This window comes from Palaemon carinicauda, chromosome 38 (assembly GCF_036898095.1).
Source record: "Palaemon carinicauda isolate YSFRI2023 chromosome 38, ASM3689809v2, whole genome shotgun sequence".
In the NCBI taxonomy this organism is placed as follows: domain Eukaryota; kingdom Metazoa; phylum Arthropoda; class Malacostraca; order Decapoda; family Palaemonidae; genus Palaemon; species Palaemon carinicauda.
This window is the reverse complement of record NC_090762.1, coordinates 43,791,525-43,807,478: the sequence shown is the minus strand read 5'-3', so window position 1 is coordinate 43,807,478 and position 15,954 is coordinate 43,791,525. Positions and strand designations below refer to the sequence as shown.

Below are 15,954 nucleotides of genomic sequence, written 5' to 3'. Positions count from 1 at the left end.
TCACTGCTTTTCTTGCAAAAGTTCATCCAGGAGGAGAGGATATAGGCTTAAGCATTGACATGTGATATACATATATATATATATTTGGACTCAGCCATGTTGTCCTGATGAACCTTCCATCATATATATATATATATATATATATATATATATATATATATATATATATATATATATATATATATATATATATATATAATATATATATCTATCTATCAATCTATCTATCTATCTATCTATCAATATATATACAGTATATATATATATATATATATATATATATATATATATATATATATATATATATATATATATATATATATATATATATATATATCTATCTATCTATCAATCTATCTATCATATATATATATATATATATATATATATATATATATATATATATATATATATATATATATATATATATTTGTTCCAACACAAATACTTACCTTCGAATTACTTTCTTAGGAGAGTCACTTCACTTGGTGACCTCTTTCTTGACCATTTTTGGCGCCGAAATCCCTCACCCCGTTCTCCATACAGGCCTACCCCCGCCGCCACAGAATGCGCCCCGAGGGCAGGATTAGGGCAGGTCACTGCCTCTCTGGGCCATTCTCCTCATTCAGTCCGTCGTATAGCCCAACTTGGCAATGGAAGGATGGCACTCGGGGACGGAAGGGAGGGCCATTACCCGAAAGTAATTCTCGGTAAGTATGTTAGGAAAAATAAAAATTACTTAAAATTTTTGATTTGTTCCAACACAAATACTTACCTTCGAATTACTTTCTTAGGAGACTTATACTTTAGGAGGCGGGAGTGCTATTCTGACACTTGACTCGGCACGTAGGGCCTAGAGGGCTATGGAATGCGGGGGCCTATCAGAGTACGGGAGTGAGGGTAACTGCGCCACCTTACGCTATTATCTAAGATTTTACCTCTTAAAAATTCTTCTGACGATTTTCTCCGGATGTAGTCGTGAAGAATGTGTTCATCGTTGGGTACAGCCTCTGGCCTTACCGCTACACAGCCCGGAGGGCGGCCATGACTGTCCCAATGGAGGACCCGTCCAAGGATTTCCTTGCATAACCCTTGAGGTAGTGGGCAGTAAAGTTTGACTGGTGCGACCAAGTACCTGTCTGTAGGATCTGCCTCACCGCCATGTTTCTCTCAAAGGGCAAGGGGGTGCTCAGACCCCTGATGTCATGGGTCCGGGGAGTGCCTGGCACTGCCATTTTATCCTCTTCATAGGTTCTAGCGATGCCTTGTCTCAGCCAGCAGGAAATGGTGTTCTCGGGAACTTGCTTCCTATTAACACCTGTGGAAACGAAGAGTTTCCTGATACCTGGTCGGAGTGAGAGAAGTCGAATGACAAACCATGTATCTTTCCCACTCTCTTATCGGACGCCAAGGCCAGCAAGAAGACGGCCTTGAGGGTGAGATCTTTGTTCACGATATCTTTCAAGTGTTCAAAGTGGGAGCGACACATCATCTTCCGGACCTTGCCTAAATCCCACTGGGGCACCTTTCCCGCCTGAGGGGGGTAAGACTGCTCGAAGCTTTGACAAGCATCGCTATGTGTCTCGAGGCCCCCAGGATGATGCCCTTCCGGAGGAAGACTTGGCCTAAGGCAGCCCGAACCCCTTTTTTTTTTATGGCTGGGATTGACCTCTCCACATTGTCCTTGAGAAACACCAGAAAAAATGCCATGTCTGGGACAGAGGCCTTAAGAGGTCTAATGTACCTCTCAGCGCACCACTTAGCGACGGAGGTCCATTTTGTTTGGAAGACCGCGGGTGGCGACTTCTTAGGAATAGAGACATTCTCTTAGCCGTGGAGGAAGAATATCTTTCTTTCTTCAGGAGCAGCTCTTAGTCTTCAGTCGTGAAGACGTAGGGAGAGAGGCCTGCCGAGGAGCTTGAGAAAGTGAGGCTGGTGCAGAAGGTCTGACCTGATGGACAGAGGCCACGGCGGTTGACTCGATAGGTCTTTTAGGTCCGCGAACCACTCTCCCTGTCTAGCCACCAAGGCGCAACCAAAGTCATCTGTAGGTTTCGAGCCACCTTTATTCTGCTGAGCACTTGTCTTATCAGCGTGAAAAGGGGGGAAAAAAAAGGCGTACACATCCAGATTGTCCCACTTGTGCTGAAAAGAGTCTTCTAAGGAAGCTTTCGGGTCTGGTACAGGGGAGCAATAGACTGGGAGTTGGGCGTTGAGGTTGTTGCAAGGCGGTCAACCACCGGGGAACCCCAGCGTTGAATGCTGAGCTTGGCTATTCCTGGGAGAAGGGACCATTTTGTCCCTACTATGTGGCCCATTCTGCTGAGGTCGTCGGCCAGAACGTTTTACTTTCCGGGAATGAACCTTGCTAACATCACCACTTGATTCCCTACCACTCAATCTAGATTCTCTATGGTGAGATCGCACAACTCCTTCGATTACAGTACCCTGCTTGTTTATGTATGCCACTACCGTGGTGTTGTCGCTCATCCACGCCACGGTGTTCCCCTTTAGCAGACTTGCGAAGTGTAGGCACGCCTTCTGGACTACTTCCAACTCCAGGACATTGTGTGGAGTTGTCTCTCCCCTTCCAACCAGGTCTCTCGTGCCGCTTCGTCGGGGGGAAGGCCTCCCCATCTCTGGTTGGAGGCGTCTGTGAACAGTAGTAACTCGGGAGGGCCGGTCCCGAAGGACGTCCCCCTGAGTGAGTTCGACTGGCAATGTCACCATTCTAGGGAGGGTCTCGTGTCTGGAATGACTGGGATTAGCACCTGCTGCGAACCCGTCTGTCACCAGAGGTTCCTGAGATTCCATTGGAGGGAACTGAGCCTTACCCTCCCTTGGGGAACTAGGTTCTCCAGAGAGACCAGGTGACTTGTCAGCCTCTGCCCGTCTTCCGCCCTCCTGGGGTGTTCTGACAAGAACGGCTGACTAATGAGCCTGAGGTTTCATATCTTATTCTCCGAAGGGAAAAAATTCCCCCCGAAAAAAGTCTAATGTTATTCCCCAGTAGTTCATTCCGGTGGAAGGGAATAGATTTGGCTACTTCGGGTTGATTCAGTTCCCCAGATCCTTGCAAAACTGGGGGAGACTTCTCCCTTGTCCCTCCAAGAGGACCTTTGAGGTGGGAAGAAGCCACCAGCCGTCCAGGTATCTGATAAGGCGTATGCCTCGTTCGTGCGCCCCCACTGCGACAGCCGTGTGGACTCTCACGAACACTTTGGGCGTTATTGACAGACCAAAGAAAAAAGGGGGATCCTGAATTGCAGGAGCTGGGAACCCTATTTTACCCGGGGGGAACTTCCGACCTGAGGTGTGGACCGGAATCTGGAAGTATGCGTCCTTGGGGTCGATGGTATCCTACAATCTTTCTCCCTCAAGGACAGCAGGACTGAATTCTGCGTGTCCATTTAGAAGTCCGTCATCTTGACGAACCTGTTGAGAGCTGACAGATCTATAACCGGTCTCCACCCCCCCGGTCGCTTTTACTGCCAGGAATAGGCGGCTGTAGACACCTGGCCCTGGGAGAAGAACTTCTTCCATGGTACCCTTCTCTAGCATGGACGACACCTCCTCTTGAAGGGCGGTCCTCTTTAACGGGTCTTTGGGATCTAGCCATTCTATCCGGTTGGCCGGAAAAATCGTGGGTGGTTCCGTTAGGAATGGAAGTCCGTAGCCCTTCTTTAGTAAGGACACTGTCCAAGGTTCCGCTCCTTGAGCCCTCCATGCTCGCCAATGACGCCTGAGTTACCCTCCAACCCGAGGGTTGGGTGGGGATAGGGGCCTCCCACTCTTATCTTCTTCTAGAGGGGCGGCCTGACCTGTCTCCCCTAGAGGCGGGGTAACCCGACCTGAAGGAGCTAGAGGGCGCTGGATCTCCCCTGCAGAGGGGCTGAGGCGTTGCGGACCAGGAGGAAGAGGAGGGCTTCTCTCCTCGTAGTGCTGGTAGATGCTTGGGGTGTCGCGGCACTATCCGAGACAGACCTCTTATAGGGTGGTCTCCTAGGAGTCGTAGGTCTGGGGACGTTAGTCTCCTTCTATTTCAAGACCTTCTCCATTATGGTTTCTAGTTCCTTCCGAGGAAACAGAGACTCTCCCCCCAAGGGAAAGCTGCGAATGGGTCGCGTTTCCCCGTCTGGTGCCTTCCAAGACACTTTCGCCAGAACAGTGTCTCGCTTCCAGAACACCCAGTTATCTGTTAGTGTGAGAGACTGATATGTCAATAACCTTAAGGGTTGAAGGCCTTGCTGGACAGGGTCCTCGGGGTCAAAGGAGGCTTCTACACCTCCCAAAGAGTAAGCCCACCAGTCCAGCCAAGAGGGGACGTTTACTAAGTCCCTCGACATTTTCTCCATCATGGAGGCTCCTGCTGGTGAGAACCACACTGGGGCTGAAGAGGCTCTACTGTCTGAAAACGCCTTGACTAAGGATGTCCTGCTGACCCTCAAAAAGGCTTGACTTCCCGGAAACTACGTCCGTTGTTGCAGGTTCCGGTACCTGTGGTGTCTTCTGCAAAGGCTAACCACTCTCCTATAGACGGAGTCCTCCGTCAGGGATCGCTCTTCTCCGTCAGCCGAGGACCTGGATTTCATCTGCGGGGACGCCCGCACCAGGGGGCCTGGGTTACCGCAAGCAGCGCTGGTTCAGCGGGGACTCCCATCGGCCCAAGGCTCTGGGTGCCAAGGATGCGGTTCCCGTGGGCTGACCCGACAGCGGGAACTGTTCCTTCTGACCCGAAGGCCGCACCAGCCGGGCTGGTTTGGCCAGGCCGCCCGACCAGCAGCGCGTTTCCCCCGCTGGGCGGGGTTAACCGTAGGCTTCGGGGACTTACGCTTACCTGTAGAGTCCTTCCTACCGCTTGATCTCGAGGCACCAGGTCACCGGGCACTCCCCGGGAGCTTCGGTTCTGGAATACCAGGCACTCCCTTGCGGTGGTACCGGTTTCCCCGGCGGGGAGCTCCGCACCAGGTTCGGGGTCAGAACCGGCAACGCCGTACCGTCGAGGACTACTGTTCGTGTATTCTCTCCGGAGGACGCGGACGCGGATCCTCGTGGGCTGACCCAACGGAGGGAACCGTTCCTTTTAAGTCCGAGGGCCAAACCAGCTGTGCTGATTCGGCCAGGCTGCCCGTAAATAAGCCCGCTTACACCTGCGGGCGGGCTGGGGGACGCGCACGCGGATCCCCGTGGGCTGACCCGACGGAGGGAACCGTTCCTTTTAAGTCCGAGGGCCGAACCAGCTGTGCTGATTCGGCCAGGCTGCCCGTAAAGAGGCCCGGTTACACCTGCGGGCGGGCTGGGGGACGCGGACGCGGATCCTCGTGGGCTGACCCGACGGAGGGAACCGTTCCTTGAAAGTCCGAGGGCCGAACCAGCTGTGCTGATTCGGCCAGGCTGCCCGTAAATAAGCCCGCTTACACCTGCGGGCGGGCTGGGGGACGCGCACGCGGATCCCCGTGGGCTGACCCGACGGAGGGAACCGTTCCTTTTAAGTCCGAGGGCCGAACCAGCTGTGCTGATTCGGCCAGGCTGCCCGTAAAGAGGCCCGGTTACACCTGCGGGCGGGCTGGGGGACGCGGACGCGGATCCTCGTGGGCTGACCCGACGGAGGGAACCGTTCCTTGAAAGTCCGAGGGCCGAACCAGCTGTGCTGATTCGGCCAGGCTGCCCGTAAAGAAGCTCGGTTACACCCGTTGGCGGGGTGAGCCGGAGACTTCGCGGTCTTACGCCTGCCTGAAGAGGCCTTCTCGCATTTCTCCCTGCGAGGGTTATATCTGCGTCTGGAGGATGGCCTTCGTGGTGAGAAAAAACCCTGGGTTGTCGGTCCGGGGGACGCTGCAAGACAGACCTGGGAGGCTCCTTCTCGGCGAGGCCCTCGGCTGCAGAAGAGACTGAAAAATACGCTAAGAGACTGGAGAAGAATTAGAGACATTTTCCCCCACATGGGGTAATCAGAGGAGACATGGCCTGCTTGCACCAGGACTCTGTCTCCCCACACACTCCCGAAAGTAGTACTTACCTCGAACTACTTCTTAAGAGTTATCTTCTGCACAATAAACCAACCTCGTCTCCTACTCTGGGTAGGAGAGGGTGGTAGGGAAGCTCAGCCAGGCGGGACGCCCGGCGCTAGTCTTCTTAGGCGAACCCTTCATCGCCCACTTCCTCTTGGTGCTATACCGCACCCACTCAAACTCTTGGGGAAGAGCAATGGGCACTTCCCCGCAACTGACTTACCTCGTCCCCTACTCTGGGTAGGGGAAGATGGCTGTATAAGAATCTCTATTCGACGAGGCATCGGGAATTAAGTTGGCGAGGAGAGGCTCGTCTTCCTATGAGCCTCTTGGATGTATTCTTCCTTTAAGTGCCGAAGTGCACTCACTGCACTACGTTCCAGGACCAGTAGTCCTGACACGTGGTTGAAGAGGAACATAAGCTGCCCCTACACGGCAACACCGAGGATAAGGGGAGGAAGAATGATTTATGTAAAAAAGTTTTCCTTTCAGCTATCAATTCCTTGAAGAAAATCAAGGAATACAGTTCCATAACGCACACAACGCACGACACAAGCACTAAGGAAATGAATTAAACACCGGGTAAGGACACGGTTGAAAAGTGAACGCACAGGAACACTTGGGAAGTACACTGCGAAAAAACACAAGTCCCCACGGTGGGAACACGTGGAACACTAAATGCGCACAAAGGATCGAGTATAAGAGTACAGAGTGAGGTGTTCACTACCTCACGACCAAGGACTGAATGAGGAGAATGGCCCAGAGAGGCAGTGACCTGCCCTAATCCTGCCCTCGGGGCGCATTCTGTGGCGGCGGGGGTAGGCCTGTATGGAGAACGGGGTGAGGGATTTCGGCGCCAAAAATGGTCGAGAAAGAGGTCACCAAGTGAAGTGACTCTCCTAAGAAAGTAATTCGAAGTTAAGTATTTGTGTTGGAACAAATATATATATATATATATATATATATATATATATATATATATATATATATATATATATATATATATATATATATATATATATATATATATATATTATATATAAACATGTCTCAGACAAGCTTGCAACTTTCCTTTGAATCAATTACTAAAAAAGTTCCTAACAGTTAGGGTTCCTTACTTGAAAATCTTTCATTTGGCAACTCAAATGGCTTAGAAAGTATATGTTTATAATATATTCTAATATTTGATCATTAACATAAGAGACACCTTGCAACTTACAGGGACCTCTTCTGCATCTGGATCAGGCTCTCGATTACGGCTGTGGGTGTGTAGAGGCTGTTGCTCTTCAGGAAGTAGTCCCTCTAGTAGCCGTGTGGTCTATAGATCAATATCAGTGCTTTATTTTCACAGGGTTTACAATCTAAAATTCAATTCAATTTGACATTGCACTCTCAAATCTAAGAGATCATTGTTTCTACAATTCTTATTTATGCTTTAATTAAGTTATAATAAAAATCAAGAAATATTACCAAGGCTTTGAAATTTCTGAATTACTAATATCAAAACAAACAGGATCAATTACTAACCTACAATCACACTTCAAGCTCTACAAAGCCATCAGATGCCCTTGTTGTCTGCCTACATTTAGTATCAAATTAAAAAAGTTAAGCCTTAAAAAAATTAACTATTGTGCAGGTAATACTCTCCCCTCTTGAATTCACAAAAGATTGGTCTCACATACACATAACAATTTTCTTTTAGACAAACTAACACCAAAACTTGTACACACGCATAAGGGATTCATCTGCTCCTGATCATCTCATCCTCTTAAATCACTAGGTAATCCATTTACTTTAATCAAATAAAACTAATTTTTCCAATTCATTGCTTTCAAATCAGATAGTTAGTTCATATAAATCTTAAGCTAAAATAGTGGAAGTCCTCTAAAAATGTAGTTTCATGCTGTTTATGCAGCATCAATTTCTTGATGCACACACGAGGCTAAAAAAAAAAAAATTGATTCTTAATTAGTGACTTACTAGTGTATGTGCATATGTGCATGTTTGTTTTAAAACGTATGGCTGCATTCATTACAAAATGCACATCAATTATGTGTATTATCAATTGCCTGGTCTGTGAGCCATATTTTTTACCCTAATTTGACATTAATGTACTGTAATTCAAACATGCCAGTCACCTGAAAAGGAGACAGAGTACACAAGAAAAATTTTATTCAAACATCCTAAAGACATACACAACAATAAGCTGAAATCTTACAGCCTATTGAAGCTCTAAGATGCAAGTATCGGCCACTGGTACAAACTTTCAAGAAAAAAATTTCCTACTAGCATAATACTGTATGTTAGTAATGATAACACGCAGACCAAAACAAATAATCTTGTGTGTAGAGACCCCCATTGTCACTTTTCTTTAACACGTGTGTGCATGCATTCATGCGTATCCACATAATCTTTCATCCTTTTCAACCACTTAAGACATGCGTGTATGCAGCCGTTAGGACAAAAACAGACAAATGGATTCCTTGTTTTTATGCGCAGGCTTCTATTTATGTTAATTCTAATTGCCTATATCTAATGAAAGTGCTCCAGTTTTATTTTTAGCTTTAGAATGAATTCAAGGTCCATGCCAACTGAAATATCATTTATCGAGTTTGTTGTTAAATCTACATTTTATCTTAATTTGTCACGTTAAGCCAACCTAGTTATTTCAACAATTTACGTATAACATTAAACTACACACCAAGCCCCACATTGCATAAAGTTGAGATAATCTCTTTTTTTGAAGGGGTGCAGTAAAGTAGTGAGCAAAAAGTAAATTCTTTCATGATAAGAGGCTTAAGGTAACTAGTACAAAGGGGTGAGAAAGGTAGGCCTTGGTAAGTAGTATCTTAATGCTTTACCCTACAAGTGAGGGAAATGTTTCACGGCTTGTGAATATTATTGGAGGTCTTATTGTAAACGTGCTGCAATGTTATTTCTTTTATTTTGAAAGATGCTTATCGAGCAATAAGTTTAAATTCAAATCAACTTTTAGGAGGTAAAAATTATGTCACGATGCTCTGGTCTAACGATAGCGAAAGCAACAGCACCGGTGTGGTATCGTCTTCTTCCGTCAGAGAACGGGGTGTCTCTGTGGGCGTAAGGGTGTTGTACGTATCGGAAGGGGTCTGGGCACCACCCACTTCACCACCTCCCCAAGCAGATGTGCGACGGTGACGACGTTGTGGAATATTCTCATCTCCACCTTCTTCAGCGTCCGGCAGCTGGCCTTCGAGAAGCTTAAGGGCCTGTTAAGGTTACCAGCCCTGTCAGTGACTTACACATGGGACTCTTGAGTCAAGAGGATCCCTTTTCTGGTAAAATGAGTTGGTAACTTTCAAAAGGATAAGTATCTGAAAGACCCAAAAACTTTCAGTCATGTTGTTTCTGTGTCCAGATGCTGAATCTTTTGGAACTGACCATTCAGTGTTAGTTCCAGAGGATAAATATCTGTGCCCCAAAAACCTTTGCACGGCGTTTATGGGTTCCGACACTAACCATTTGGAGGTAAGCGACAATTACCACTGAAATCTGGAATTGGTTTGCTATTTACCTACATAAAGAAAGAATAACAAGTGTGTGTTGAAAGCCTTCAGTGTTGAAAGGTCAAAATATTTGTTAATGTACCTGGAAAACTGTCCATTGGATCATATATCCCTCAATCCACCCCCTGGAAGACTTCCATACCTTGACATGTTGATATACACAATAGTACCCCATCCATCCCAAAGAAACTTTTATTTCCAAAAGGACAGGTGCACTGAAACTTCCTCATGCGGCCATGCAACAAATAACTTATCATTAAGCAAAGTAACCTTATCTATCTTATGATAATAAACATTAAAAAATAAAACATGCAAGTTTGCTATCTAATTTATGATATGTACAATTATATACAGGGGGATTAAAAACTACAAGTTATATCTATTAAAAGATGATTGAATGAAGCAATGGTTTTAATTTCTTTAAATCAACCTAATACGGGTATAGCACAAGAACAAATATGAGTGTTATACTAAATCACTATGTGATGATTATCTACAAAATTTACAGAATATAATGTTACTAAAAAACTTCAGTACTACTATTTAGATAGCGATCTGTCATTATATCTTAGACAGATTATCATGAATTACTAAAACTTTAAGAACTTTCATCTTAAAAGGTAATTTTAATTAAATCTATTATCTAAATAATCACCAAGTAATCATAATGCTTTAATCACCAAAGCAACCAGCTTCCCATCTTTACCAAAAAAAAATCTACCTTCCTCTCCTTCTCCCATCTCTCATTCCTGTAATGCTCACTAGACCTGATAGGTGGTGCTACTGGGTGACCTCACCTCAAATCTATTACTCCCAAGAACTCCATATAGTCAGTCATTGAAGACCTGTCCGTATTGTAAAAAAAATCTGTTGACATCCCTAAAGGTGGGGAGGAGGGAGGAAATTAGAGGACTACTAGGTAAGTATATAAACAATAAAAATTTTCATTAAAATGACATTTATTTCAATAAATCTTACCTGGTAGTCATTATCCTAACTGCTACACTATACTGGAGGTGAGTATGCAATGGAGAAAATTAATTTAACCTTATTTTAAAAATGAATCCCACTCAAACTAACCTGATACATCCTATCTTATAAATTTTATTAATGTCCCAGATTTGTCTTGAATATGGAATGCTTAGTAATTTTCAATGCTCTATCTTTCATAAAGCTAAAAACTTCCTTTAGTAAGGTATCATAAATCCCTACCAAAGCTCCATATAGTTTCCACAAATAAAATGACAGAAAACTGTTCTTCACCTTTCCTATTTGTATGCTAACAGTACAAGTACCCAAGGAATTCTTGCATTACAATTGGCCTAGAATCCAAGCATCTTAAATACCAAACAAGATTTAATTGCATATCTTGTAAAATTGAGTTGTTACTTTAATATTGCTCTAACTACACCATTAATCACCACATATATTGGCTAGAAACTAGCACTTGGTACCAAAACATACATACATACATATACATATACCAAGGCACTTCCCCCAATTTTGGGGGGGGAAGATGACATCAACAAATGAAACAAAAATAAAAAAATAATAAAAGGGGACCTCTCCTCTCTACGTTCCCTTTTATTACTTTTTTTTTTATTATGAAACAAAAATAAAAAAAATAATAAAAGGGGACCTCTCCTCTCTACGTTCCCTTTTATTACTTTTTTTTTATTAAGAACTTTAATATACAGTATTGCCTAAATCTACAAAAGTAATATGTCCTTCTGCTTACTGTAAAACCACAGGCCCTGGTACTACCTCTAATACTAAGACAGGAAGATGCTTGGCAGAACTGCAAAGTTTTACCCTAAAAAGTCAAAGCCTGTCTATGTGTGATTTACTTAAACTGTATTTTGCTAGACACCTACTGTATTCTGCTAGATACCTGCTCTACAACACAAATGATCCAACCTGAATTCATCATGGGACCCAAAATTAGAGACAAAATCCATGACAGATTCTGCACATCTTGGACTGCCCAACCAGAGTAGATCACAACTGTTCCCTGTTTCTCATCAAAATTATTAAAATGGGGGTGGAGCCTCATGTGTACAAGTTGACCCTGTTTTTTTCCAAATGGCTCAAAAAATAAATAAAGATTAAGATCTGGGTGGCCCATAAACTTCTCTTGAATAAGGGTAGATAAAAAAAAACTCCTACCACAGAATTTGCAAAAGACATTTCTACCAAACTACCCATGCACTAAATCAAGAATTCAACCTTGATATTTCTATATCCCTACTATATTTTGTTACGAAAACTCAAGTAAAACCAGACATAGTATACTAGCACCCTACATCCAGAGAAAACAGGGAAACATAAATGATTAATTATGGCTTGTATCAGTAGATCCAAATCGTTTGGTTCAGAAATGGTAGTCAACTGTACTAACAAATCTCCTGACCCTGTCTTCTACTTCGTATTTTGATTGTAGTTTATGTGATTTTGAATCTGTCTTTAGTTTACCTTTATGAAACTTTTTAATTTCAGATATACAAAATTATCACAAGAATAAAAAAACAATATTCCTATACTGGATAAGGTTAGAGAAAATCCTCTTTCAATTACACCCCCTGAATATAACTTGACACTCTTTGTTATAAGTGATTGTACAAAATTATTTTGGTTCCTAAGTATATTATATCTATATCAATTTTAAATATTTTTCAAAATTAATAGATGAATCTACACCCTCAAAACCATGCATTCTAATTTTCATTAATGGAAAATATTCTGCCTTGCTCAAATGTATCATATTGTAAAGCTAGTCTCTAGGAGGATATCCTAACCACATTAGAGGTCTTGGTGTTACTTCCTAAAGGAACTAATTGACAAGATTTATGCCTATTCTACCATACTTTTTGTATTCTTATTCATTAGAAAATCCTACATAGCATTACTTACTCTATTGCTAAAAAAGGCACACCATTTAGATACTTTATAGACTTTATGCTACATTATTATGATGCGATACGGCAACTGATTATCAAATACTTTCTAAATTGTGACTACCAATCTTTAATGTTTAACAGCAAGGTGATTATTTTCTAATTGTTAAACTTATCTCACATAACAGCTCACTCAGATACTTAGATAATTCCCAATTACTCCCACAATACACAGCTAACTCGTCTACACATTTGCCACAAAAAGCTCTACCAACTGCTATGTCCCAACCATAAACACAATAACAATAGATCTACACACTACTGTATATGACTACATCATTTTGCCGAGGTAAATGTACTCTTCACAATTAAGTCAACAGAAAACTGTCCATTAAGCACATAGAAAACCTCCTCCGATTGATACAATCCCGTAATGGTAATCATTTAGCTTATTTAGAAGTGTCAAGTAATTCTCCCTTCGAAAATTGATCAACCACCAGGAAAGTACGTAGCAGTGAATGGAGCTATGACTTCTGGTATACAGCCAAAATACTACCTTTACCTCTGTTGAAACACTGTTTACATTATGTTAACACAAATATTATATTAGACCCTATATTAAAATAAACAATATAATCTAACTAGATTCTATAATTGTCCAATGTTCTAAAAATAATAGCAACCTATCTATAAATATTAACACAAAATTGCTATTTTTCTAGATGAGGTGTTTGGCAACCAAGCGGCTTAACTGTAGTAATACTTATGACAGTTTACTTGCTCCTAAATTTACCTTTTCATCAGAAAAAACACCCTAATCTTATTGTGGGTGGTGTAGTTATTATCAGGATGCATCAATCTAACACTTCTGTTTTAGTAACATTATACCAGTTTAAGTTTATTAAGAAAACATATTTAATGCGTAGTTGTACATCTGGCAGGAAGAATGATACAGTGAACCCTCGCTACTTCGCGGTTCGACCATCGCGGATTCACCACTTCGCGGATTTTTTTCATAACCCATGTATATACATATATCGCGGATTTTCCGGAAATATCGAAAATACCGCGATGTGACCGATGGTGCGAGATTGGAGAAAGTAAGGAAAATTGAATCATGATTGATTTTCAATATAAATGAAACTTTGAGGAGCAACAAAGATATCATTTGTTAGAGAGATAGAGAGAGGTAAGGAATGGGAGGTAGTGAAAAGTAGCCCACAGAGAGAGAGAGAGAGAGAGAGAGAGAGAGAGAGAGAGAGAGAGAGAGAGAGAGAGAGAGAGAGAGAGGGGTGGGGTTTAAATGTAATAAAAAAAAAAAATTTGATAGGTTATAACACATTGGTGCTTATGTACTGTAATATCAACTGTATACTGTAGACGGTTTGAATAAGTTAAGAAATGGTATAAATGATACTTTGTTAGTGTATTCGTACACACTCAAGAGCGGCAGCTAGATGACAGCTGATCTAATCACAGCCAAAAGTAAAAAAAAAAAGAAGTCAACAATACTCGATTTTTAAAACACACCCGAAATTTAAAAACAAAAGTACACGCTTTCTTAATGTGCAATTAACTATTTAAAGAGTGGTAATTTTCTAGAATAAAATGATATTTCCCAAAAAATAGTGGTTTGCTGATGAAATCGGATGCCATATTTTTAGCTATGATTGAAATGGATGTAGACTCGGCCTAATTATTTAGTTTCGTATTTAATTGACACTAAGAAAACTAATTTTAGTTTCTTCATCTAAATGTAAGTATTGTATAACACGAGAGAGAGAGAGAGAGAGAGAGAGAGAGAGAGAGAGAGAGAGAGAGAGAGAGAGAGAGAGAGAGAGAGAGAGAGAGAGAGAATCAGCTGTTGTAATCAAATGGCGTGTTTTTGTTTCGTGAGAATTTCATCGCCACGACTTTAACAACAACATACTGAACTGAACTTTACAGTATTATACAGACTACTGTAATATAATAAAGTAAAATATCTGTAATCTATTTTATATGAAATGGGGCTATTTTTTTTTTTTTTTTTTAAATTTACATTTACGTATGTAAAACAACTCTCTCTCTCTCTCTCTCTCTCTCTCTCTCTCTCTCTCTCTCTCTCTCTCTCTCTCTCTCTCTCTCTCGTAGATTGTTTTCCTGCTTTGCTACGTATGTATGATTTTATATAGATACGGTAAATAATATTTGTAATAACATATTTTATTAAAGCTTTTACTGTAATATCATTATTTATCACTTTCATCATGCGCGTTAAATTCCTTAGTTTGTTTACTGAGCGTACTTTATGACGCCGTCGTTTCAGGCGGCGTCATAAAGAAAAACATTTCATTTGGAAGTCCTAAGAAAAATTAAGTATAACATTAGTAATAACCGAATCAACATACTGTACTGAATAATCAATATAATCGATGCAGAAACTAACCTATACACAGATGTGTAAATGCGTTTGTTTCTTCATTATAATCAGAGATAAACGTAAACAAAACATTGGTTGCCCTTTTTTATCGTGCTTTTTGGCGTGTTTAGGAAACGCATGATATAAAGTCGCCTTTAATATTTGTGCCTGTTTTAGTTTAGGGTACGTTAGTACATGCATTAAGTGTTCTGTACATTAAAGGGTAGTTTGTTAACAGTACTACGTACATGGGAAGGTTTTAAAAGTCTGAATATACATGTTAAATAAATAGGTAAATATGGTGTCACTACTTCGCGGATTTTCACCTATCGCGGCCGGGTCTGGAACCTATCTACCGCGATAAACGAGGGTTCACTGTACACAATATGACACCTCATAATACACTACATATAAAAGCACATCAATTTTGATAGACTAATCTCAACCTTGATAACCTAACCATTAGATTTATAAGGACCTGCCTTAAAATTGTGAAGTATGTTTTAATCTCTTAATCACTAGTCTATATGCCAAAGTACGTTTGCAGTCCGAGACAGGCAAAGAGGAGGGGGTTCCCCTTCTTACCAAATGCCAATAACCAACTGCTGTACCATATTAATAATTCAACTGTCATTTTCCTACAATTGGCTCTATCACTAACTTTTGTATTACCCATTCAACTTCTTCTGCTGTATGTATTTTCAACACAATTTGGTACATACCTTTCACTAACCTCATACCAGCTTAAGATATTAATTTTTATGGCAGATAAAGATATGCTTTTCAAATACTTCAAATTTCTCTACCAGATTACCCATTTTAAAAATCTTAAACTACGTTGGGGTAGAAGAGGCTGGACTACATGGCATGGATTATATCAATTATTTGGAGTTCTTGGGAGTAACAGGTCTCAGGCAGATTTGCCAAGTGGCACTACCTATCGGGTCTACTGTGTATCAAAGAGGAAAGAGAGAGAGAGAGAGAGAGAGAGAGAGAGAGAGAGAGAGAGAGAGAGAGAGAGAGAGAGAGAGAGAGAGAGATAGAATTTTCATTTGTTAGAAGTCAGGAAGCCGGTGGTTTCGATGATTAATGTATGATGACTA

General features: G+C 42.0%; 1 protein-coding gene across 1 annotated transcript in view; it reads right to left on the bottom strand.

The window, feature by feature from the left end:
• LOC137630593 (dynein axonemal heavy chain 5-like) overlaps positions 1-15,954 on the bottom strand; it is a 429,728-nt gene that overhangs the window by 217,363 nt on the left and 196,411 nt on the right. Inside the window, exon 30 of the mRNA XM_068362169.1 lies at positions 7,231-7,329. Coding sequence (XP_068218270.1) covers positions 7,231-7,329 — 99 coding nt within the window. The remainder of the gene's footprint in view (positions 1-7,230; positions 7,330-15,954) is intronic.